Here is a 25534-nt window from a genome sequence, read left to right as displayed (position 1 = left end):
AAAAATGCTTTGGAATTAGTCAAAGGATATAACATTGCATTGATCCGAGGATGCACATTTCCCCCACACTAATGCCTCTGAAATCTTTTAATTCTTGCCAAATGATGGAGAGGTAGTCATACTGCCTGGTCATGTGTGAATTTAATCTAAGTTGTTGGTACTGTCACTTTAGCTCAATGTATTTGATGGTATTGCACGTTTTAAATGCCACTTAAAATGTCTTTAAAGAAATTACACTATGATTTGGTATTTAAAGAAAAACTATTTTACCGTGTTAGGTATGTATAAGGGTGATACATGAGAAAAGTTTATGTGCTAAGCAAGCATCGGTCCTTTTAATTGGCAGCATTTTTTCTTAGTGACGCATAAAATAATGGCAAGGCTACAGTGGATGGCATCTTAGATCTGATAAACAGGCATGTATGATTTATTTTTTTTTAAAGATTTTATTTTATTTTTTGACAGAGAGAGAGAGACAGCGAGAGAGGGAACATAAGCAGGGGGAGTGAGAGAGGGAGAAGCAGGCTTCCCGCTGAGCAGGAGCCCGATGTGGGGCTCGATCCCAGAACCCTGGGATCAGGACCTGAGCCAAAGGCAGACGCTTAACGACTGAGCCACCCAGGCGCCCGGCATGTATGATTTAATTATTTTAATTTTATTATTACTTTTATCATTTTTATTACTTGGATCAGAAGATCCCTGAGAAACAACTGAAGTCCCAGAGGTTTTCAGGGGGGATCAGGTTTTCTCCATTTGAAGCTAAAGATGGGCTGGGAGGTCTAGACTGCAGCAAATCCCCAGACCACCCAGAATAACCTTCACCTGGCTTCCTTAGTGCCTCTGAGTCAAGCAGGGAAAGGGCCATCACCCAGAGAATCCCCACCCCATGACTCTCCTTGAGCCTATATGCCTACAACTCAGCACCAATCCTACCCTAGAAGAGGGCCATTTGTTCTCTATCTTAAGGTAGAAGTTCTGAATTCACAAGACATTTGGAGAAAGAAAAAGATAAAAAGCAGAATGGGGAAGGGCCCATGCCTCTACCAAAACCAACTTTCAATTCAAAAATACCTTCATAAGTTCAGAACTTTCTTAGTGTGTTAAATAGAATAACCTTATTCAAAATGAAGGCCAGAAAAATGCCCTGGTTCTGGCATACATATATTTCAAATATAGTCAAAGGCTTCTCAACAAGGGTGCCACCACTGCTTACCTGCTATGTAACCTGGGTTATATGACTCCATTTACTTGGGCCTCATCTATGAAATTAAATGACTATGTGAGAAGATTTCTAAGGTCTCTTCCAGTTCTGTCACTGTTTAAATTTTAACAATCAGATATTAATAAGCGTCTCATTCACCAGGCTGGGAATCACTCTGCAACTAAGCAGAGCTTTCTAATAAAGTAGGGTGAAAGACGTCCTTTTTTTTTTTTTTTTTAAAGATTTTTTACTTATTTATTTGACAGAGAGAGACACAGCAAGAGAGGGAACACAGGCAGGGGGAGTGGAAGAGGGAGAAGCAGGCTTCCCGCCGAGCAGGGAGCCCGATGTGGGGCTCGATCCCAGGACCCCGAGATCATGACCTGAGCCAAAGGCAGACGCTTAACGACAGCCACCCAGGCGCCCCGGGTGAAAGACTTCCAAAAATCTCTGGTATTTCACTGACCATAAATAGGTTATGGAAGATAATGGGCAAGTGACATGCTGGAAAGATACCTTGCAACTTATATTACAGACCAAAGGCTAATTTTCCTAAATTAAAAAGAACTCTTATAAAGCAATAAGAAAACCACAAACAACTTAGTAAAAAATTGGCCCAGATACAAACATACAGTTCACAAAAAGGATATCAAATGGCTCTTAAACAAAAAAGATGTTCAATTTCAAAATGAAAATTCAAACAACACTAAAATTCTTTACCTATGAAGTAGGAAAAGATTTTTTTTTTAAAGCTAATATACTGAGATACCTGGGTGGCTCAGTTGGTTAAGCATCTGCCTTCAGCTTGGGTCATGATCCCAGGGTCCTGGGATCAAGTCCTGCATCAGGCTCCTTGCTCAGCAGGGAGCCTGCTTCTCCCTCTGCCTGCCACTCTCCCTGCTTGTGCTCTCTATCTGACAAATAAATAAGATCTAAAAAAAAAAAAAGCTAATATACTGAGGGTAAATTAATAAAACATCTATGGAAGGCATTTTGTCAATTTTACAAAAATCACAAAAGCACAAATGTTGTGATTCATCAATTTTGTTTCAGAATTTGTCCTATAGATATATTCACACAAGCAAAAATGGCTTTTATGTTAGATTATTTGTCATAGCATTAACTGTAAAAAAAAATGAAGTTGGACCCTTACCTAACACCATGTGCAAAATTAAGTCAAAACGGATTAAAGACCTAAGTATAAGAACTAAAACTATAAAACTCTTAGAAGAAAATAGAGACCAAGCTTCATGACATTGACTTTGGCAATGATTTCTTGGAATAAAAGCATAGGCAACAATAGAAAAAGTAAACAAACTCAACTTTAACAAAGTCTGTGCATCAAAGGAAACCATCAACAGAGTGAAATGGCAATCCATGGAATGAAAGAAAATATTCGCGAATCATATATCTGATAAGGGATTAACATCCAAAATACACAAATTTTTTAAAAATAACAAATATGGGGGCGCCTGGGTGGCTCAGTCGGTTAAGCAGCTGCCTTCGGCTCAGGTCATGATCCCAGGGTCCTGGGATCGAGCCCCACATCGGGCTCCCTGCTCAGCGGAGAGCCTGCTTCTCCCTTTCCCTCTGCCTGCTGCTCTGCCTACTTGTGCTCTCTGTCAAATAAACAAATTAAAAAAAAAAATCTTAAAAAAGTAAAAAAATAAAAAAAATAAAAATTAAAAAAAATAAAAATAACAAATATGGGGGGGCACCTGGGTGGCTCAGTCATTAGGCGTCTGCCTTCAGCTCAGGTCGTGGTCCTAGGGTCCTGGGATCGAGCCCCACATCGGGCTCCCTGCTCAGCGGGAAGCCTGCTTCTCCCTCTCCCACTCCCCCTGCTTGTGTTCCCTCTCTCGCTGTCTCTCTCTCTGTCAAATAAATAAAATCTTTAAAATAAAAATATGGGATAATATTATACATACTAGTCTTTTTTTTTAATACTATCCTTTTTTTTAAAGACTTATTTATTTTAGTGGGGGAGGGGCAGAGGGAGAGGTAGAGAACCTCAAGCAGACTCCCGCTGAGCATGGAGCCCAACACAGGGCTTGATCCCAGGACCCTGAGATTGTGACCTGACCCAAAAACAAGAGTCCAGTGCTCAACCGACTGAGGCACCCAGGCACCCCTATACGTACTATTCTGCATCTCCCTTTCTCCAGTTTAGAACAGCTGAATTTTCATTCAAGCAATATGTTCTAAGCACTAGGAGAAAAGTAGTAAAAGAAATAACCAAGGAGATACAGTTCCTGCTCTCAGACAGCTTACAGTTTAGTTTATGTATACGCATACACATATATAACGGTCCTTCAAAGAAAAAGAACACAGTATTATGAAACAACCTAACAAAGGAACCAAACTGAGAAGGCAGCCGGTGGGGTGTGTGTGTGTGTGTGTGTTGTTAAGTATGAAGGAAAGTCTTGTTGAAAAAATGACCTTTAGACTGAGATCCAGTTTGACCAGAGGAGTTAGCCAGGCAAAACAACGAGGGAAAAGCATTCCAGGCACCGAAAACTAGCACATGCAAAGGCCCCAAGGCAAGAACGTGTCTCAGGTGTATAAGGTACACAAAGAACTCCAGTGTTGCTGGAGCACAGTGAGAAAGGGAGAGGGCAAGAGATGGTGCGGGGAGGCAGGGGCTTTGTGGGCCGTGGTGAGCATTTTGAATATAATCCTAGGTACAAGGAATGGTCACTGATCCAATTCATGTTTTTAAAAGAGTGCTCCACAAAAATAAACTCAAAATGGCTGAAAGCCCTAAATGTGAGACAGGAATCCATCAAAATCCTAGAAGAGAACATAGGCAGCAACCTCTATGACCTCGGCGCAGCAACTTCTTGCTAGACACGTCTCCAAAGGCAAGAGAAACAAAAGCAAAAATGAACTATTGGGACTTCATCAAGATAAAAAGCTTCTGCACAGCAAAGGAAACAGTCAACAAAACTAAAAGGCAGCCTATGGAGTGGGAGAAGATATTTGCAAATGTCTTATCAGATAAAGGGTTAGTATCTAAAATCTATAAAGAACTTACCAAACTCAACACCCAAGAAACAAATAATCCAATAAAAAATGGGCAGAAGACATTTCTCCAAGGAAGACATACAAATGGCCAATGGACACATGAAAAAGTGCTCAATATCACTTGGCATCAGGGAAATACAAATCAAAACCACAAGGAGATACCACCTCACACCATTCAGAATGGCTAAAATTAACAAGTCAGGAAACAACAAATGTTGGTGAGGATGCAGAGAAAGGGGAACACTTACACTTTGGTGGGAATGCAAGCTGGTACAGCCACTCTGGAAAACAGTATGGAGGTTCCTCAAATTTAAAAATAGAGCTACCCCATGACCCAGCAATTACACTACTAGGGATTTATCCAAAGGATACAAACATAGTGATTCAAAGGGGCACATGCACCGCAATGTTTATAGCAGCAATGTCCACAATAGCCAAAATATGGAAAGAGCCCAGATGTCCATCAACAGATGAATGGATAAAGAAGATGTGGTATACATATACAATGGAATATTATTAAGCCATCAAAAAGAATGAAATCTTGCCATTTGCAATGATGTGGATGGAACTAAATAAGTGAAATAAGTTAGTCAGAGAAAGACAAATACCATATGGTTTCACTAATATGTGGAATTTAAGAAACAAAACAGATGAACATAGGGAAGGGAAGGAAAAATAAGATAAAAATTGAGATGGAGGCAAACCATAAGGGACTCTTAATCATAGGAAACAAACTGAGGGTTGCTGGAGGGGAGGGGTAGGGGGAAGGGATAATTGGGTGATGGGCATTAAGGAGTGGACTTGATGTAATGAACACTGGGTGTTATATGCAACTGATGAATCACTAAGTTCCTCCTCTGAAACTAATGAAAAAAAATAAAAATAAAAAATTAGCCTAAGATAAAATAAAAATAAAAGATTGCTCCAGAGACTGTGTGGAGAATGGACTGGAGGGGCTGAGAAAGGAGGTGGCATTAGTGGGAGGTGATGCTGGCTTGGCCCAGGGTGGTGGCCTTGGAGAGAAAGAAAGTGAATAGACTTGAGATGTATTTCAGAGGTGGAATCAACAGGATTGGTCATGAGGGGAGGGGGTAGAAGCAGTCAAGAACGATTCCCAGGTTTCTGGCAGCAGCAGAGTCCATGGAATCACTGTTTCCTGGGATGGGGAATTCTGGAAGAGGCGCAAATTTGGGGATGGGAAAGATAAAGAGTTCAGTGTTAGGCATGTTAACTGAAACATCCATTTGGTGGTAGCAGTGATGAGATACATATGTCTCAAGCTCAGAAGAGAGATCTGAGCTAGCAATATAAATTTAGGACTTGTCTGTCCACAGATGGTAAAGCCATGGGAGTATATGAATGGTATCATCTACGAAGAGTGTGTAGTGCAAGAAGAAGTCCTAGAGACTCTACATTTAGAAGTCAGAAGAAGAGAAGGAGGTGATAAGAGAGAATGACAAGGGACAGAAAGAGAGGTGGTAGGAAAACCAGGAAATCGTCAGACAAAGCCAAGAGAAGGAAAAATGTGGGAAGGACAAAGTGCTGAGAAGTCATGCAAGACAAAGGCTACAAGCACAGAAGGCACCCTGGCAATCCTCTTCCATCATAAATATAATTAATTCACCCATACTCCTTTTATTTTATTTATTTTTATTTATTTATTTATTTATTTTAAAGATTATATTTATTTATTTGACAGAGACACAGCGAGAGAGGGAATACAAGCAGGGGGAGTGGGAGAGGGAGAAGCAGGCTTCCCGCCGAGCAGGGAGCCCGATGTGGGACTCGATCCCAGGACCCTGGGACCATGACCTGAGCCGAAGGCAGATGCTCAACGACTGAGCCACCCAGGCGCCCCACCCATACTCCTTTTAATGCGCATTTGGATTGTTTCCGGTTTTCTACCATTACAAATAGCACTTTGGTGAATGTTCTTGTACATATATTTTCCCCCACTTGTACTAATACATCTGTCTGACAGCTCCTAAAAATGTAAATGCAGGGGAAAAAGTGGATTATAGAGGGAACGGAACTTACAGTTGGCCTTGAACCTTGTTTCCACACTCCTCATCTACAATATACTACAGCGATAATATGACATATGAGGCAGAACCAATCAGCAGACAGGTTTATTCTCAGTCAACTGTTCTCTAAGGCAAAGTATTTACACTATGGTTAGTTGAGTAAATAAGCTCAAAGGTTCCCTTCCCTTTACTGTCTTAACAGAAACATAGATTTAAAGAAGACCTGAATAGTTTTCATCTTCAATCCTGTCCTTTTAGCACTGAGGCAAGACACAGGTGTACATGCAGGTAGCTGTCTTGAATTATGTTTTGAAACTCCCACACCAATCTCCTCACCCTTTATTTATAATGAGGTATTGCTAAATAGTAGATACACAGGGAGGAAAGGTTGCACACCTCTGCTTTCTTCCAAGTCAATGCCTTGGTGCTTTTACATTTTGTACTCCCAGGATGCTAAGAGACGCTGAGGTCTCATCCTTCTGAATTCAGTGTTAGACTAGGATTCAGGCCTCAGACTTTCCTCAAAGGCACTTAGAGCAACTAGCATTATTCTGACTACAAAATGTGAAGGGGCAGGGGAGGGGAAAGGCATTTTGAAGATCTAAATTTGAGGTAGAAAATATTTGCAGTGACATTTCTATAATTAAAATCTCATCCCTCTTCCCTTCCCAGATTGTCTTGTCCTCCAGTCTCCTTCACACACAGAATTTAATCTTGCAACTGCTCATTAATGCTCAGCTGTGAGGCAGGCAGCTGATGGAGGATGCTAAAATTATCTTGGGAGTAATAACAGTGCCTCAAACTTTTCTAAGGCCAGAATAGAGTTCCTGAGCTATGACTCTTGCTGTATGCCCTCAAACAGAGCAAAGGGAAAATGGAAACTCCCAAATTTTAGGCAATGTATTTTCCTCTGGAAAGATTTCACCACTAAAATATTACAGAGAAGCAAAAATGGAGGGAAAAAAAAAAGAGGAAGTTAGCCAGGGAGATCTGAGGGTCAATTTTTTCTTAATGAAGGAAGAACAGTCAGAGAAAACTAAATATAAACCATGTTCTTCAGACTATGTTACGGGGAAAGTTATAACAAGAGTGGGAGGAACTGTGACATGGGGGAAGGATGATGGGGGGCAGGGATCTGTGTGCTGAATTCAGCTTTGCCACTATCTTGGGGTGTGAACTTCAGTCATAATGGCTGGATAACAAGTTCCTTGTCTGTCTGAGGAATGGGGCAAAAGTTAGTCAGATCAGTGGTTTTAAAACTTTTTACTGCAGAATCCTCTCTTCAAATGATATCTTCTTCAGAAACCTAACATATAAAAGAGATCAAAGCAGGACGGCTGGTGTGGAAGGTCTCAGGCTCGGCCCTTTAGATCTTCCCACCTTCCCAGAACTGGCCCCTGAGGTTCCTCTGAAGAACTCAACTAATGATGTAATGTACGGTGATTAACATTAACATTAAAAAAAAAAAAAGATAGGTTGAAAACCACTGAGCTAGATTCCCTTTACTTCCAAAAATATAAGCGTCAAAGAGGAGTCTTCTGCAAAGAAACCAAATTCCACCAAAAGAGTAACATTTTAATCAAGCAAAGGATTATGTCATGCTGGTTAATGGTGAGCAAAACCAAAGCCAGCCATTTAAATGGACTCATTAATAGGACCTTTCTTACCTCAAATTTAATGATTTGTATAGTATAGAGGTTCAGTAAAAGAAATAAGTCTGGAGCTATAAAGAACTCATGAGAGTTCTAGCTCTGATGCTAGAAAAATTACTCTTACGTACAAATAAATGTAAACTGTTAGAAAGCCCCACTAATTCTACAAACATGAGCCAGATTAAGCTTCCCCCAAATACCACTTTTACATTAATCTCTGATCAGAAACCTCCTAAGGTTTCCTACAGTCTCTTAAGTAGGCTTGTGCAGGATTTACTAATTCTAAACCCCGTAATTGGGAGTGTTTGCAAATAAGAGAAAATCAGGTCACCAGGTGTTGGAAGTAGAAATTAGTATTTGCTTTGTGGAACCCAGCCCTGCAATCTGCTTTGGGAATCTATGGTGAGTGAACCCTAAAAGCCGTAAGCAATATCACCAATGTCAATTCAGGGTCTCTACTGAGCATGAAACTGAGAAGAGGTCCAGGCTGGGTCTCTGGTTTTTACTGTCCTAAGAGCACATCACATCCTGTACTACTTCTGTGCCTTCCACCTCCTGCTGTTCTCTGCAATGTCACCACCATCCTCTCAGCCTATCAAACACAATTCTCTTTATTCCTCAAAACCTGTTCAATACATCAGAATCAGATGAAAAATACTAGACAGAAACAAATCCACATATTTCCTGTGTTCTCAGCTATAAAACAGGCCTAAGGTCTCCGCACGCCCCCATACAGTTTTTGTTAGGATTAGAAATAATATCTGTTTCTATTAAGAATCTAGCATGGTTGGGACGCCTGGGTGGCTCAGATGGTTAAGCGTCTGCCTTTGACTCAGGTCATGATCCCAGGGTCCTGGGATCGAGCCCCACATCGGGCTCCCTGCTTGGCGGGGAGCCTGCTTCTCCCTCACCCTCCTACTGTTCCCCCAGCTTGTGTTCTCTTGCTCTCTCTGTCAAATAAATAAATAAAATCTTAAAAAAAAAAAAAAAAAAGAATCTAGCATGGTGCCTGGCACACTGATTCTGTTAATGAGTTTGGAACTTATAGTTTGTCATCTGCCCTTATAACCTTCATGGAGAAGACAGTCACCCTGCTATGCTATGAGAAGCTGACCTCTAAGATCGCTTTGTACTTTCTCTCTGCAAGATTAAGAAGGCCCCTAAGATGAATTGCTTTTTCCAACTTCCTAACTCTCATCAGTGCTATAAGACCCAATTCCTCTATCTTGAGAACTGGCTTTGGGGGGAGGGGGATGACAGAATAAAGGGGTGGGAAAGGAACTGCGGAAGGGGTGAGAGTTGCACTGAAGCGACCAACCGAGATAGCCAGGGAAGGAAGTGAAGCCAGGAAGGAGACTGACATCCAGGGCCTGGGTGTCCTGTTTTGGCCCAAGAGCAGCATCAGTGGGAATAAAAGAGTGGAAAAGTATTAGGACAGGAGGCTGCAATCAGAAAGGGTATTCCACATGCACGTTCCAGAGATGGATTCTGCATGATGATAAGGCTGGGACTGGATGCAAGGCCATGGGAGACAACGTGCAGGTTGAAGAAGTAGGGAGGATCAAGAAATTAAGAGTCCAGAGTATGAGACAGGTCCAGTGGACCAGTGATTCTTCACTGGGGCCCTACTGGCCCGGGGGGATATTTGGAAATGTGTGAGGGAATCTTATTGGGGTTTCCCTTCCATCCCATTTTTCTTTTTGGATGCCACAATGTCACGGGGGTACTACTAGCATTTGGAGGAAGGCAAGATGATGAACATCCTGCAGAAGGAAGGTCTGCCTCCTCGAAAATGCCCAGAGCACCCTCACTGAGAGACACTGAGAAGAGAACGAAGCTGGAAGCTAGTGTCCCCAGGGAAGGTAAGGAGCTTGGCCAGGCGGCTGGCACACCACTGCAATGAAGGGGAGGATAAAAAGTGTCTAGTGAGGGCGCCTGGGTGGCTCAGTCATTAAGCATCTGCCTTCAGCTCAGGTCATGGTCCCAGGGCCCTGGGATCGAGCCCCGCATCGGGCTCCCTGCTCAGTGGGGAGCCTGCTTCTCCCTCTCCCACTCCCCCTGCTTGTGTTCCCTCTCTCGCTGTGTCTCTCTCTGTCAAATAAATAAATCAAATCTTAAAAAAAAAAAAAAAAACAGTCTAGTGAGACGTGAACCTCAACCCAGGTTTAGAACTTCAGAACAAGGAGTGAAACACAATGGATGGGAAACAGTAGGAGAGATGTAGGAGAGCAGCAACCTTGACTCCTGGCCCCAGAATATTTCGGGGAAGCATGTGCAGAAAGGAAGGTGGCCACTGCTCAGAGACTGAATGCAAGTGGAGGGAAAGCCAAGTTCAGCTAAAGAGAGGTGGGGCTAGCCAGGGTGAAAAGGGTAAGAATGTGGAGAAGTCTCTCTGCAGAAGAGGGAGTTTCCAAGTCCCATTAATCACATCTCAACAATGTCTCAATTCCTTGTCTTCCTTTCCATCCCTGCTGCCCTCCACCCTCAAGAGCTTTCACTTGGGCTCTCAAGAGAGCCTTAGTGCTTGTCTCTATGCTATCAATCTCTCACCTTGCCAGTCTACCTTTTACACCGTTGCCAGAAACATCTTTCTTAAAATACAAGTCTGATCATGTCATTCTCTGCATGAAAACCTTCAACTGTTCCCATTGCTCATCTAACTAAATCCTAAACTTAGGATGGCATTCAAGGCCTTCTATCACCCAGGCTAAACTGAACTATACCAGTCACTTCTCCCTTTTGCATATCTCCATGCCGGACTGCTTGCTTTCCTATGCCCTTTATTCATGGTCAGTTTCCACGATCCTCTGTTGGAACCTATCCGAAACTGTATTCATTTTGCTTTATGTTCAAGTTCACCGCTGCGAGTTCACAAGTCCATCTCTTCCACTACCAGTGCTTTCTTAACTTCCCTGAAGGTAAAATTCACCTGGGATACTTGCTAAAAACACAAATTCCTAGGCCCCATCCCAGACACATGGAATCAGAATCTTTTTTTTTTCTCCAGTTAGATTAGTGCAAGGACTTTCTTTTATTGTCGATGAGAACAGCCACTAGAGAGTTTTGAAAAATGATGGATGTGATCTGTTTTATGTTCTTGAAGGTCCCCTTGTCTGTATCGTGGATAATTAACTGTATAGCAGCAAAAGTGAAGTAGTGAGGCCATTCAGGGAGCTACTACAGAAAACTAAGGGAAGAAGGAGGTAGCTTGGACTTCCCGTGATAGCTGTGGAGGTGCTGAGAAGTGGTCAGACTGAAGCTGCATCTGAATGTAAAGCTGACATGCTGCTAGACAGTCAAGACTGAAATTTGCCTATGAAATTTTAGTGTTAGTCACCTACATAATTGCTCTTTGTTAGTGTGAGTGTATTTATAAAACTTCTTTCTTAATATTATGTTGTCAGACCTTGCTAAAGAAGACCAGGGCACTACCTGTATAAAATATTTGATAATGCCCCAGAATGCTGGATGGACTACTCTAGAAAAGAAATTATTTCTAAAATAGCATCTTGCATTGTGTAACATGGAATCAGAATCTTTAGGGGAGGGGCCAGGGAAGCCAGATAGGATGGTTTTTAAAACACATCCAAAAAAATCTTTTGACATTCCTCCCATTAAAAAGTATAGTCAGGGGTGCCTAGGTTAAGCGTCTGCCTTCGGCTCGGGTCCTGATCCCAGCGTCCTGGGATTGAGCCCTGCATTGGGCTCCCAGCTCAGCGGGGAGTCTGCTTCTCCCTCTCCCTCTGCCTCTCCCCCTGCTTGTGTGCTCTCTCTTTCTCTCTCAAATGAATAAATAAAATCTTTAAGAAAAAAAAAAAGAAGTAGAGTCAAATTCCCTTCCCTCTGAAAATGGGCCAGCCTTAGGGGCTGGCTTCCAATGAAGACAATGTGGCAAAAGTGATTCTGTGTAACTTCTGAGGCTAGGTCACAAAAGGCCACACAACCCCTGACCCTGACTCCCTTCTTCCTTTGCTTCCTCCCTTCTTCATCTCTGGATGCTTGCCCTTGGAACCCAGCCAACTAAGCCAAGCAGCCACATGGAAAAGCCATGTGTAGGTATTCTGACCAGGGCTCTAGCTGAGATCCCAGCTGACTGCCAGCAGCCACAACCTAACTGCTGAGTGAGTGAGCCTTTAGAGGACTAGGGGCCCCGTCTTTGAGCCACCCTGGCTGATGTTAAGGGAAGTAGAGGCAAGCACTATACAAACTGGAGATTCATAAGGAAAATAAATGTTAGTATTTCAAGCCGCTAAATTTGGGAGATCTTTTTCCCTGGGCACCAACAGATAACCGGAACACCATATTATTAATAGGCACCCCATGTGAATTTTTTTTTTAAGATTTTATTTATTTATTTGTAAGAGAGAGAGAAGGAACACAAGCAGGGGGAGCAGCAGGCAGAGGGAGAAGCAGCCTTCCCGCAGAGCAAGGAGCCCGACGCGGGGCTCAATTCCAGGACCCTGGGATCATGACCTGAGCCGAAGGCAGACGCTTAACAACTGAACCACCCAGGCGCCCCTACTTTTATTTTTTTTTAAGATTTTATTTATTTATTTGACAGAGAGAGACACAGCGAGAGAAGGAACACAAGCAAGGGGAGTGAGAGAAGGAGAAGGCTTCCCGCTGAGCAGGGAGCCCGATGTGGAGCTCGATCCCAGGACCCTGGGATCGTGACCTGAGCCGAAGGCAGACACTTAATGACTGAGCCACCCAGGTGCCCACACCACATATGATTCTTTAGATGAAGGAAGTTAGGGGACTTCATCTACTATATAAACTATAATAACCTATACCATTAATTTCCTTGAGGTTAGGGATTAAATCTTAAGAGCTTTCCAGATCTCTATCCCTTTTTTCTGAAATATCTTTATTGATTTTCTTGTTTTGGTAAGAATAATACATATTTGCTATAAAATTACAGTAATCCAAAATGCATAATGTGGAAGGGAAAAGGGTTATGCAGTCTCCCTCCACCTTCACTCTACCTTAAACAGTAATCAAGGTCAATAGTTTGGAAGGGCAATGTTTTCCACAGAGCAAGTGCGTGATACATCTGTTATTGAAGAAAAGGGGACATTGTAGATTACAGATACCTACCTCCTATTGGTATTTAGCTGTATCCTAGATACAGCTCCTAGAATCATTTTCTTCAAATCTTGACCATCTTTTTTCTCTTAAATGTATAATAGCTTCCTACTAATTAACAAACTACTCGTGAGGTAAACCTACCACCTGTCCTAAGCTCCTCCCAGTAGGGCATTTCTATTTGAGTGAAGTCAATGTGTTTGCAATCCCTGGTATATTATTTACATATACTATCCCTTCTACATCTGTTGAGTGCCTACTATGTTCCAGTCACCGTGCTATACGGTGCTATACACGGGCTAGGCATATAAATTAAGCAAGAAAGAGACCCTCATATCAAAGAACTCATGGCAAGCAGGGGGTCAGCAAACTTTTTCTTAAAGGATCAGATAATAAATATTTTAGATTTGAAGCCGTATGGTCTCTGCTCTCTGCTGCTGTAGCATGGAAGCAGCCATAGACAATGCACAAATGGATGTGGCCATGTTCCAATAAACCTTTATTTACTAAAACAGGCAGCCAGTAGGCCATAGTTTGCTCACGCAGTTTGCACTGCATTCTGTTCAACAAGAATGTTATGCAATGGTGAAATGTTTCTGTGATCTCCAATATGGTAGCCATCAGCTACATGTAGCTATTGCACACTTGACATGTGGCTAGTACAGCTGATGAACTGAATTGATTAAATTTAAATAGGCACACATGTCATGGCTCCCATTATTAGATAACACAGATACAGAGTACACCTAACACTCCATTCAACTAAATCAAAACTTGCCTCAAAACTCATCTCAACTTTGGAAAGCCTCCCTGACTAGCTTCTGCCCATGATGGTCACTTTCTCTCTCTTATTCTGTTTCTAGTCCTTACTCCCATTCATTTTGGATTTGCTGACACTTTGCGTAAGAATTACACGTTTTATAATTAACTTTTGTGTTTGTAACTTTTTCTATTCCCAACTAAAAAAAAATTCCAGGATAGAGAATGTGTCTCCTGATTATTATCATCCTTCTCCATGGTGTCTAAATTTCAGACGGTGCTCAATAAAGCCATTTTACACCATGTACTTCCTTTACTTATTTCCCTGACAGGTGGTAATGTTTGCTCAAGACAGATGGTCATTTTGGACCAGGATCAGCACTTACTTGGAGAATATTTCTACAATAGCCGATGACTTGTTCTTGTTGACAAGAGAAAGTTCTTTGGCCGTTACCCTCAATGATACTGAAGTCCATTGTCGTCTATTAAATGGAGCTGATTCCATCGTCTACAGATACTGAAATACCTATGCAATAAAGAAAGTCAGAATATTAGACACAGACAAGGATTCTCCAGCATCCAAGGACTGGCAGTGGTGTGCCATGACAGAATAGAAAGCCCTAGACCAGCAGAACCACACTCCTCTACTGGTTCTCTCAAAAACTGTAACCTTGGTCCAATGATTCAATATCTGGGTTGTAGTTTCCTGTAAAATGAGGTTAGACCAGATGATCTCTAAGGTCCCTTCCGGTTCCATCATTTTATGACTGACCTCAGTGTGCAAACATCAGTTGGCCTTCCCCTGAACTTAAGTCTGTTCCAAAGTCACATTTGGAGTGAAATGTTCCACTCTTCTGAGTTATATACCAGGGGAAGTACATTTGGCATCTCTGTAGATTCAGGTCCAAATTAGGTTCTACCTATATCCAAGTTTCTTTTGGCCGTTCTCTCTCCCCAAACTCTGCAGCACTGATCACTTGGTCTGGAGAGAGAGCTGGGGACACTGTATGGTATCATATAAAGAGCAAGGGCTTTAAGTTGAGATAGACTTTACTTGAAATCATAACTTTTGTTACCATTTTTTTTTTTTAAAGATTTTATTTATTTATTTGACGGAGAGAGACACAGCGAGAGAGGGAACACAAGCAGGGGGAGTGGGAGAGGGAGAAGCAGGCTTCCCGTGGAGCAGGGAGCCCGATGTGGGGCTTGATCCCAGGACCCTGGGATCATGACCTGAGCCGAAGGCAGACGCTTAACGACTGAGCCACCCAGGTGCCCCATAACTTTTGTTACCTTGAACAAACTATATAATCTTTTCAGTTTTAGTTTCTTCAGCTGAAAAATGAGAATAATACCTTCCATTATAGGTGTTTTGATATGGATTTAAGGAGATAATATATTTTAAATACAAAGTAGATTATACTATACCATACAAAATACTTATACTAGTATTAAGAACATTTTAAGTATAATATATTAGAATTGGCTTTTGTTAGAATTCTTACTATTTTTACCTTTTAACAATCTTTTTTTTTTTTTTTTTTTTAAATAGGTTGATGAATTTTTTTTTTTTTTTTTTTAAGATTTTATTTATTTATTTGACAGAGAGAGAGATAGCGAGAGCAGGAACACAAGCAGGGGGAGTGGGAGAGGGAGAAGCAGGCCCCCCGCCGAGCAGGGAGCCCGATGCGGGACTCGATCCCAGGACTCCGGGACCACGACCCGAGCCGAAGGCAGACGCTCAACGACTGAGCCACCCAGGCGCCCTACCTTTTAACAATCTTAACAACTGGGGGAAGTATAATGCACTTTATTTATTTTTTGATTATTTATTTATTTATTTGACAGAGAGAGACAGAAAGAGAGCACAAGCAAGGGGAGTGACAGAGGGAGAGGGAGAAGCAGGCTCTCCGCTGAGCAGGGAGCCCAACGTGGGGCTCAATCCCAGGACTCTGGGATCATAACCTGAGCCGAAGGCAGATGCTTAACTGAATGAGCCACCCAGGCGCCCTGGTATAATGTACTTTAAATTCAGAGGACAAAACCTCTATTCTGAAATTCCTTTCTAAAATCCCTTAGAGTCAAAGAATACATAAAGCCATGCCCCTGAAATCATCTAGTCCCTATCCATTAATGTGGATTGTTTGTTTTTTGTCCCAGAAATTGCCAAAGGAGTTTTTGCCTTAGTAATTACCAAAGGAGTTCCAACCTTTGTCCAGAAGAGGTAAGATTAGAAATGAGCCAATAGTTTCCTTATTTGAAGAGTGAAAAATACTACTTGCAGGTCTCTTGACAACCACAAAGCATAACTGACCTGGCAGAATGCACGGTTCATCAGGTACTGCTTCGAACAACCTTGACAACAACGGAACACACGGTGTGCTTACCCAAGCAGCTTGGGCCGCCATTTCACACTAAAAGTCCTCTTATTCAAAGTAAGTGATAAGCAAAGCCTAAAAGACCACACTACTTTTCCACATGTAGTACTCGTTCTTCCAACTAAAGCATTGTCTGAAAACAGTGCTAATTTTATTGTTTTTGTTTACTTGTTAATCCCCATGTTGGAAGGTAACATAGAAGCCTCTCATGGTACGGAGGTCTGGCGTTAGAGACAGATGCATCCCTAAAACTTAGATTTCTCATCCATAACAACAGTACTTCCTTCATAATATCCTTATGAGGAATAAATAAGATAAAGAAGAAAAGACCCTGACACAGAATAAGTAATAAATGTTGGTTTTTTAAATAATATCTCTTTTCCTGGATAAAATAATCTTAATTCTACACGTTCTTTTTTTTTTTTTTTTTTTTAAGATTTTATTTACTTCTTTTGAGAAAGAGAGAGCGTGCAAACAGGGGGTGGGACAGAGGCAGAGGAAGAGAATCTCAAGCAGACTCCATGCTGCGTGCAAAGCCCAATGTGGCGCTCGATCTCATGAGCCAAAATAAAGAGTCAGATGCTCAACCAACTAGCCACCCAGGCGCTCCTCTACATATGTTCTTTGAAGTAAACTTGAATGTATCAAATAATATATATTTGTCTATCTGCTTTCCAGTTTATATCTGACCCACCAAACATTGTCAGCCCTTATTCTAATGAGAAAAAGACACAGAAACAACAAACAATTCAGCTAAACTTAGTCATGTAAAACCACAATAATGACCTTTGGGCCAAGTTTAGGAAATACTGAACAACACTTTAAGACACTGTTTGGTACAATTGTGCTTCCAATGTAGGTGTGGGTATAATGCTGTCAGTGCTTCTACAGCAATCAATTCTGGATCAAAGAAAAAAAATATAGAAGATATGTTCTCAAATTTATTTATAAAAAGGAAAAATTATTCATTATTTGAGGGACTGAGTGTGGTTAAAAAAAAAAAAGAATTTAATTCCCAAATCTAATTCCATGGTGTTGATTAATCTTGGCCAGAAATCCAAGAAAAGTTAGAATATCTATCTTGGTATAAGGCTAGGATAAGCATGCTTTATATTCAAGGAATGAGGTAGCTCACACCCTGACCACAGTTCTCTTTACAGAAGCAATACTACTAATTTCTTAACAATGTGATTAGCACCCTATGAAACAGATAAAGGTAAGAATCAGTACATGATTTTTGGGAGACTCTGGTATCAGGTTACTGAGTAACTAGCTACTTTCTATAAGGTATAGGGAGAGGGCCCTGCCCAAATAGAGTGTAAAATATATTGACTTGGAGCGGGTTCCCTGCTCAGCAGGGAGTCTGCCTCTCCCTTTCTCTCTGCCCCTCCCCCATACATGTTCTTTCTCTCTCTCTAATAATAAAAATCTTTATAAAAAATCTGTTGGCTTGCTGACATGGACACAAATAATTATAGCACAAAGCAGAATGTGGTTAGAGGTAATGCAAGGTCTAGGAGTAGGGGATCTGATTTTCTGGCTTGATGGGAGGGAAGGGAAGAGACATCAGATTGACTTAGGACTTATGGATGGGCAGAATTTCATCAACTGAGGGCAAGAGGAGGAAAGTGCATCTCAGGTAGAGAGAACAGCTTTACACTGCTAGGGAGCTGAAATAGCATAGAATACTTCAATGGAGTTGACCGTAGGTACATGAGTAGTTGAAGATAAGGTAGGGAAATAATGGGGCCAGGATGGGATAAGCCTTGAAAACCATGTTAAGGAGTCTGGGCCATATTCCAATAGTGGAAAGAACTAGTCTGTGAGTGAGCAGAGATAAGTACTAGTCTTAACATGCCACTCCCTAGCACAGGTGCGACCTTCATGGCAAATCAAAAATGTAAGTTCCCTGAGCCCAACACCCACATCTGTAAGATAAGAGTTGTTTTTTGTTTTTTTAAAGATTTTATTTATTTATTTGACAGAAAGAGACACAGCGAGAGAGGGAACACAAGCAGGGGGAGTGGGAGAGGGAGAAGCAGGCTTCTCGCAGAGCAGGGAGCCTGAAGCGGGACTTGATCCCAGGACCCTGGGATCATGACCTGAGCCGAAGGCAGACGCTTAACGACTGAGCCACCCAGGCGCCCCAGTAAGATAAGAGTTTTATAGTGGATCACCCATAGTCTCTATGGTGGAACACGGCAAGTTTCTGAAAAAGCAAGTAACATAATGGGAAGCATGTTTTAAAGCTGATTCTGCAGCAGTGTATAACTTGGTAACAAGGGAAAAGATTGGAGTCTAATTTACTTGTCAAAAAGATCCTAAAACTGTCAAAGTGAGAGGTAATCAAGGTTTACATTAGGATGGGGGGGAATAGTAAGGTGGGAAAAGAGAATTGACAGTTCTTAGAATAAAATAGACTTAGGGATAGAGAAGGAATCAACTCTGGCATCATCAAACTTGAATGATTAGAAGATTGCTGATGTCTTAACAGAGACAGTAAATACAGGAAGAACGGGAGAATGATGAGTTTTGCTTTACACGTGTTGAAATATACACATCTATAAGAAAAATCCTAGTGATACACTACAGGAAGCTAAAAATTCAAGGCTACGGGATGCCTGGGTGGCTCAATGGGTTAAGCATCTGCCTTCGGCTCAGGTCATGATCCCAGGGTCCTGGGATCGAGTCCCGCATCAGGCTCCTTGCTCAGCGGGGAGCCTGATTCTCCCTCTGCCTGCCACTCCCCCTGCTTGTGCTTTCTCTCTCTCTCTAATAAATAAATAAAATCTTTAAGAAAAAAAATAAAAATAAAAATTCAAGGCTAAGATTAAAAGACTCTTGGAAAGAAATAAACATTTTACAACATCTACTTACATGAAGTACATATCTCACTTAATTCTCAGAACCACTTCACAAAATTGGTTTTATTGTCTTATATATGATGAAAAACTAAAATTCAGAGATATTAAATAACTTTACAATGATCTCTTAGTTATATAAAGTAGCAGAGCTGGGATTCAAATCCATAATTTCTTTGATTTCCAAAGTCAATTTTCTTTCCACTACAAGTAATGAATAATGATTAAAACCATCACCTTTAGCCATGGTAGAAAATTGGGTAGCAAAATTTTTGAACCACCTAGCTGCAAACCCATACAAATTATCTCTCAGTAAGAGTGTAGTAGCAATGATCTTCTCAGAATGGTCAACATCAGAGATAATCATTTGTTCTTTCAGTGAAACTTAAGAGTTATCTTGGGCCTACTTGAAATACTCTCCATTTTTAATATTTTGACTTTCATGGGCTTGAATTAAAGATGTGATAGCTCTCCCTACTTACCCACACTCTCTTAGATGGGAACCCCATTCTCAGACTTTAGGACAATTTCCTTAATTCTAGAAATCTTGTTAAGAGTGAGAGGGAAAAAAAAGGGGGGGGGTGTGGAGCGCCTGGATGGCTCAGTCAGTTAAGTGTCCAACTCTTGATTTCAGCTCAGGTCATGATTTCAGGGTTGTGAGATCCAGCCCTGCACTGGGTTCTGTGCTGGGTGCAGAGCCTGTTTAAGGATTCTCTCTATCCCTCCCCTCTGTCCCTCTCTACCCTCATTTTCTCAAAAAAAAAGAAAAAGAAAGAAAGAATGAGAAAGACATGTACTGGAAAGACCCATCTAGAAGGAGGTATTCAGTTTGGGCTGCAGTACCTTTTAATATTTTTTTTTTCCAGAGGCCCATTTGACTTTAAGATCCAATCCACTGCATTACCATGTACAAATAATAAAAAGCGCTATCGCTTGCTAACTCATTTAATCCTTACAACAAGCCTGGAGTTAGTGTTATTTCCATTAAAACAAACAAAAACCCAAAAACCCCCCAAAGAACTGGTCCATTGAGGCTGAGTAATTTGCCAGAGGTCACACAAGCTAATATATGGCCCAGGCAGAAGTCAGTGTTCAGACTCTAAAACCCAACCTCTTCAGTCAAATGCATTCTACTGCCACTTCAACTGTGATGGAAGAATTGCTGGATTGGTTGTCAATTGTGTGCAGGAGTTAAAGGAAATGGATATAACAAAAATAACTCTAAGATTTTTAGCCTCAGAGACTGCAAGGACAGTGGTATAACAAATAATAACGGGATAAAAGGTAACTGTTTCTTAAGAAGGAAGATGCCTTCAGTTTTAGATACAAAGGACGGAGTTTAACATCAAGAGGGAACCTTAGAAATCAAGTAACCAAGTCCCCCTTTTTACAGTAAGAGAATTGAGCCACATAAAGGTCCAATAATTTTCCCCAACTCACCAACTAGTTCGTATGAGAGCCAGAGTTCTACTTCCCAGTTCAAAGTTCTTTTATCGCACCTGGTAGCTCGAGGTAAGATAGCTAAATGTCCTATGGGTGAGTGGTAGCCTGGAGATAAAAATCTCTTAAACAAAGGTCCTTTAAAGTTTAAGGGTTGGGCAATGACTCACTGGGAAATTTGGTCCCAGGTATCTGCTTCCTTGAGCTACTGCTGAGGGTGAGGCCTGTAGCTGCTCCAGGAAACCTACTTTAATAAATTCATTTATAGGGACGCCTGGGTGGCTCAGTCGTTGAGCGTCTGCCTTCGGCTCAGGTCATGATCCCGGGGTCCTGGGATCGAGCCCCACATCGGGCTCCCTGCTCAGCGGGAAGCCTGCTTCTCCCTCTCCCACTCCCCCTGCTTATGTTCCCTCTCTCGCTATCTCTCTCTCTGTCAAATAAATAAATAATATCTTAAAAAAAAAAAAAATTCATTTATAGACTTAACCTAACTAAGCAAATTGTCTTGCAGAAACCATGCTTGGAAGAAAGCAAATGAGCTGCCACTAACACAAGCCTGTTCTTATAAATCTAATCTCCTAATCTCATCATATCTTTCTCTCTCCCTCTCCCTCTCTGCCTCCCCCCACCCCCAGGAGATAGTTACTTGTGCAAGAGGCATAGTTGCCTGAACGCAGCCTCAAAAAAATTAGAGAGAACAAAGTACAAACTCACTTGTTAAAAGAAAATGTTATTTTAAGAAACAGATTGTAGAGTTAAAAATTTTTTTTTTTACTTTCTTTTTTTTTAAATCAAGAATTCTTTGTGATTTGAATGTCAGAGAGCAACTAAATTAAACGGAAAAAACCAACCTAAAGAACTTCAAGGTGCAAAGGGAAATTTTATTTATTTATTTATTTATTTATTTTTAAAAGATTTTATTTATTTATTTGACAGAGAGAGACCAGCGAGAGAGGGAACACAAGCAGGGGGAGTGGGAGAGGGAGAAGCAGGCTTCCCGCTGAGCAGGGAGCCTGATGCGGGGCTCGATCCCAGGACCCTGGGATCATGACCTGAGCCGAAGGCAGACGCTTAACGACTGAGCCACCCAGGCGCCCCGCAAAGGGAAATTTTAAACAAAAGCAACATGAAATATGTTCCCACATAATGTTTTTTTAGGATATAAACTACATTTCTTTCTTTTTAAGTAGGCTCCATGCCCAGCATGGAGCCCAAAGTGGGGTTTGAACTCATGACCCTGAAATCAAGACCTGAGTCAAGAGTCAGATACTTAACTGAGCCATCCAGGCACCCCTACATTTATTTCTAAGGGTGTGGTTTTTTGTTTGTTTGTTTTTTACAAAAACAGTGACTAAATTCACATACTTGAAAAAGCTTTTGAAAGTTAATAGTTTTAACTTATTTATAATATTTAGATTTACACGAGTTGCAAACATGGTACAAAAGTTCCCATGTAACTTTCACATAGCTTTATCTTATATTACCACAGCACAACTATCAAAATTAAGAATTTCCACTAAAGTCTTCTTTCTGTTCCAGGATCCTACACTACACTTAATGGTCATATCTTCTTAAGTCTCTTCCAATCTCTACAACAGTTCCTCTGTTTTTCCTTGTCTTTCATGAGCAGGATACTTTTGAAGAGTACTGGTTAGGTATTATGTAGAATGACCCTCAATTGGTTCCTCTGATAAAAAAAACCTGGGCTTGGGGCGCCTGGGTGGCTCAGTCATTAAGCATCTGCCTTTGGCTCAGGTCATGATCCCAGGGTCCTGGGATCGAGCCCTGCATCGGGCTCCCTGCTCTGCAGGAAGCCTGCTTCTCCCTCTCCCACTCCCCCTGCTTGTGTTCACTCTCTCGCTGTCTCTCTCTGTCAAATAAATAAATAAAATCTTAAACAAACAAACAAACAAACAAAAACCTGGGCTCCTTGAACAAGTAGTTGATTCCAGAGCTGGGGCGGGGCAAATACCAGATGAGCCTGGGACATCTCGCAATCCTCAAAAAAAAAAAAAAAAAAAGGTTTTTCCTTTTTAAAACATGATGCTTTCTCAGATTAGATTGAAGTTAAAGAATTTGGGGAAGAATAGTACAGAGCTGACGTGCCTTCTTCCTCAGTGTATCCTATCAGAAGGCATGTGATGTTGATGTCTTGTTACTGGATCATTTGGTTAAGGTGGTGTCTGCCAGGTTTCACCACTGTAAAGTTAACTATGCTTCCCTTTAGAATTCATAAATATTTGCGGGGAGATACTTTAATCCTACTCCTTCTTAAATTTTTATTCATTAATTTTAGCATTCATGGGCTGATCTTGCCTTCAGCAATTATTATGATGTTCTAATGGTGATTTTCTACTGCCTTCATTTCTTCTGCATTTATTAATTGGAATTCTTCTATAAGGAAGAATTGTCCTTTCCCTCTTGTTTATTTATTCAATCATTTATTTATATTAGGATAGACTCATGGATATTTATTTTATTTCCTGGGTTACAATAATTCTCAGATTATTTTATTCCCTGGCTAATTTTATTTTGTTGCTCAAATTGTTCCCAGCTTTGGTCACTTGGAGCTCCTTCAGCTTGGCTCTAGTGTCCATTCAACGTGCCACCATTTTTTTTAAAGCACATTTTTACTTTTTAGCATTATAAGATGTTCCAAACTCGTTTTGTATTTGCCCGGCCCCAGTCCTGAAATCAACCACTTCTCCAAGGAGTCCTGATTGCTTTTATTGGAGAAACCAAATCTGGGCACTACATGTGCTCATTACTACTGAGATGTCACTGCTTCTAGGCTCTTTGGGGGACAGAACCAGGAATATATGTATGTATATTAGCTCATATATATAGCACACATATATATTTATTTTCATCTCTATATCTATCTGTGTGTTGGTATCTATACACACACACACACACACACACACATAATCTAGCATCACAAGATTCATTCTAGCATTCCTTTTATTTGTAACTTCTTTCTCTGATAGGGAGAAGCCTAACGTCATAGAATTTTGACACGAACAAAGAATCTCCAATATTATGCTATTACCAATTTCTTTTCCTTTGACATTCCATACATTTTTTCACTCCACCTTGAAGGTGATCCCTTCTTCTTTTTTTTAAAATTTTTAAAAATTTTTGAAAGATTTTATTTATTTATTTGACAGAGAGAGACACAGCGAGAGAGGGAACACAAGCAGGGGGAGTGCAAGAGGGAGAAGCAGGCTTCCTGCAGAGCAGGGAGCCCAATGAGGGGCTCGATCCCAGGACCTTGGGATCATGACCTGAGCTGAAGGCAGACGCTTAATGACTGAGCCACCCAGGCACCCCGATCCCTTCTTCAATCTATTCATCTTTCAAGACTCCAGGAAAGACTACCTCCTCAAAGAACCCTTTCCTGAACTGCCCTAGTCCTGTTCCCAATCAGTATAGGTCACTCCCTTTATTTTACCATAATTTTGTAAATTCTACTCAGTAGAAAGATTCTTGAGATCAGGGGACAGGTCTACTTTGCCTCTTGCCCTCTTGGCATCTAGTATATTGCTTTCTAAATAGAAGGAACTTTATGCATGTTTTGAATGAAATTGCATGAAGGCTTAAATTTTATCCAAAGCATTATCAGTACAACAAAATGAATGCTTATTATGCAGTCTTAAGTCTAGTTGTTGAGAAAGTACATATCATTTTTCAGAACTGTGAATTAGCAATTTTAGCTTATTCAAACTTTGAGATAAAATCAAGGGATATGAAAAAAAGAATGGGACCAGTAAATAACTTCAAATACTGTACATAAAAGCCTCACTACTCTATTATTCAGCAATACTGTGTTAGGCAAGTCTAACGAGTCTGTTAGAATTATCATTGCTACTGTTCTTGGAAGAGTTTTAGCCAGGTCTCTGTAGAAACATGTATCTAGGACAATAAGAAAATTGTAACAATGATCAAATTCCCAGGGGTCAAAAAGGATGTAGATGTTTGCATCAAGACAAAATCACTTTAGTAACATTTTGTCTCTTTTTAAAAATCTCCTTTTAAGGATATTTTGTTCTTAAAAAAACACTATGATGTAGAGCCCAAGTAATGAAAAGGAGGTTGTGTAATTCTGAGAAGCAATTTTACTTCTGGAAACTGCTCACCAAAGAATCAGAGCCACTTTCACTGGGCGCTTACAAAATTCACCCTTAGTGATTCACACTTCACCACTCCAGAGAGAAAAGAAGAAAGCACACTTAGATATCACCTTTCCCTCCCATCACCTATGTCTGGGGAAAAATAACTGTCACAACAGTATATCTGAGTTTCCAACCTTTCCCTTCTGTCTTTCCAAAACTTCCATTTCACCTCTGCCTCTCACTTTGCTCTCTCCACCTAAATGCAGGCTCACGTTTTTTTTAGGGGTGGGGAGGGGTAGAGGGAGAGAGAGAGAATCTTAAGAAGGCTACACACCCAGCGTGTGAGCCCGACAGGGTAGGGCTCCATCTCACAACCCTGAGATCTTCCCCGAGCCATATCAAGAGTAAGATGCTTAACCTACTGAGCCACCCAGGCACTCTCATGCTCACCTTTCTGACATGTGTGTTTGTGTATACACATCTGAAATTTGTACAAGATTAAATAATCCTTTTTTCTCTTAAGCCTTTTTCACCCTCAATCTATCACCTCAACCTTGCTCCTACCTTCACAGCCAAACCTTAGTCTTCAGATGCTCATTGTTTCCATTTCCCCATCTTCCATTCATCCCTCTGACCACTTGGGTCTGGCTTCTTCTTCTACCATCCTACCAATGTTACTCTCCTAAAGATCTCTTGCTATCAAAACCACGGACTATGTCTCAGTTTTTATTATGCTCTGTTGCCATATTAATTGTTGATTAGTCTCTCATTTCTGACATTGTATTTTCCCTTGTTTTTTCTTAACTAGAACTCTCCTGATTCCTTTCCTATCTTTCAAACCAATTTCAATTTCACTCTTCCTCAACTCACCTCTGTTCCTAGGCATTACCGAAGGGTCAGTTTCTCTCCTCTCGCTGGGTGAGCTCAGCCACTCTCAAGTCATCAAAGGTCACTTACACTAGACGATTCCCAAAGCCTCTTGACTTCCAGCCCTAGAA

General features: G+C 41.1%; 1 protein-coding gene across 2 annotated transcripts in view; it reads right to left on the bottom strand.

The window, feature by feature from the left end:
- The window catches only part of LIMA1 (LIM domain and actin binding 1), a 91098-nt gene that overhangs the window by 43976 nt on the left and 21588 nt on the right, over positions 1 to 25534 (bottom strand). For both annotated transcript variants that reach the window (XM_032420495.1, XM_032420497.1), the window contains exon 2: positions 14132 to 14271. In XM_032420495.1, coding sequence (XP_032276386.1) covers positions 14132 to 14250 — 119 coding nt within the window. In that variant the 5' untranslated portion in view covers positions 14251 to 14271. The remainder of the gene's footprint in view (positions 1 to 14131; positions 14272 to 25534) is intronic.

Source organism: Phoca vitulina, unplaced genomic scaffold (assembly GCF_004348235.1).
Source record: "Phoca vitulina isolate PV1807 unplaced genomic scaffold, GSC_HSeal_1.0 scaffold23, whole genome shotgun sequence".
In the NCBI taxonomy this organism is placed as follows: domain Eukaryota; kingdom Metazoa; phylum Chordata; class Mammalia; order Carnivora; family Phocidae; genus Phoca; species Phoca vitulina.
Note: the sequence above shows the minus strand (reverse complement) of the source record. Positions and strands in the feature narration are given on the sequence as shown.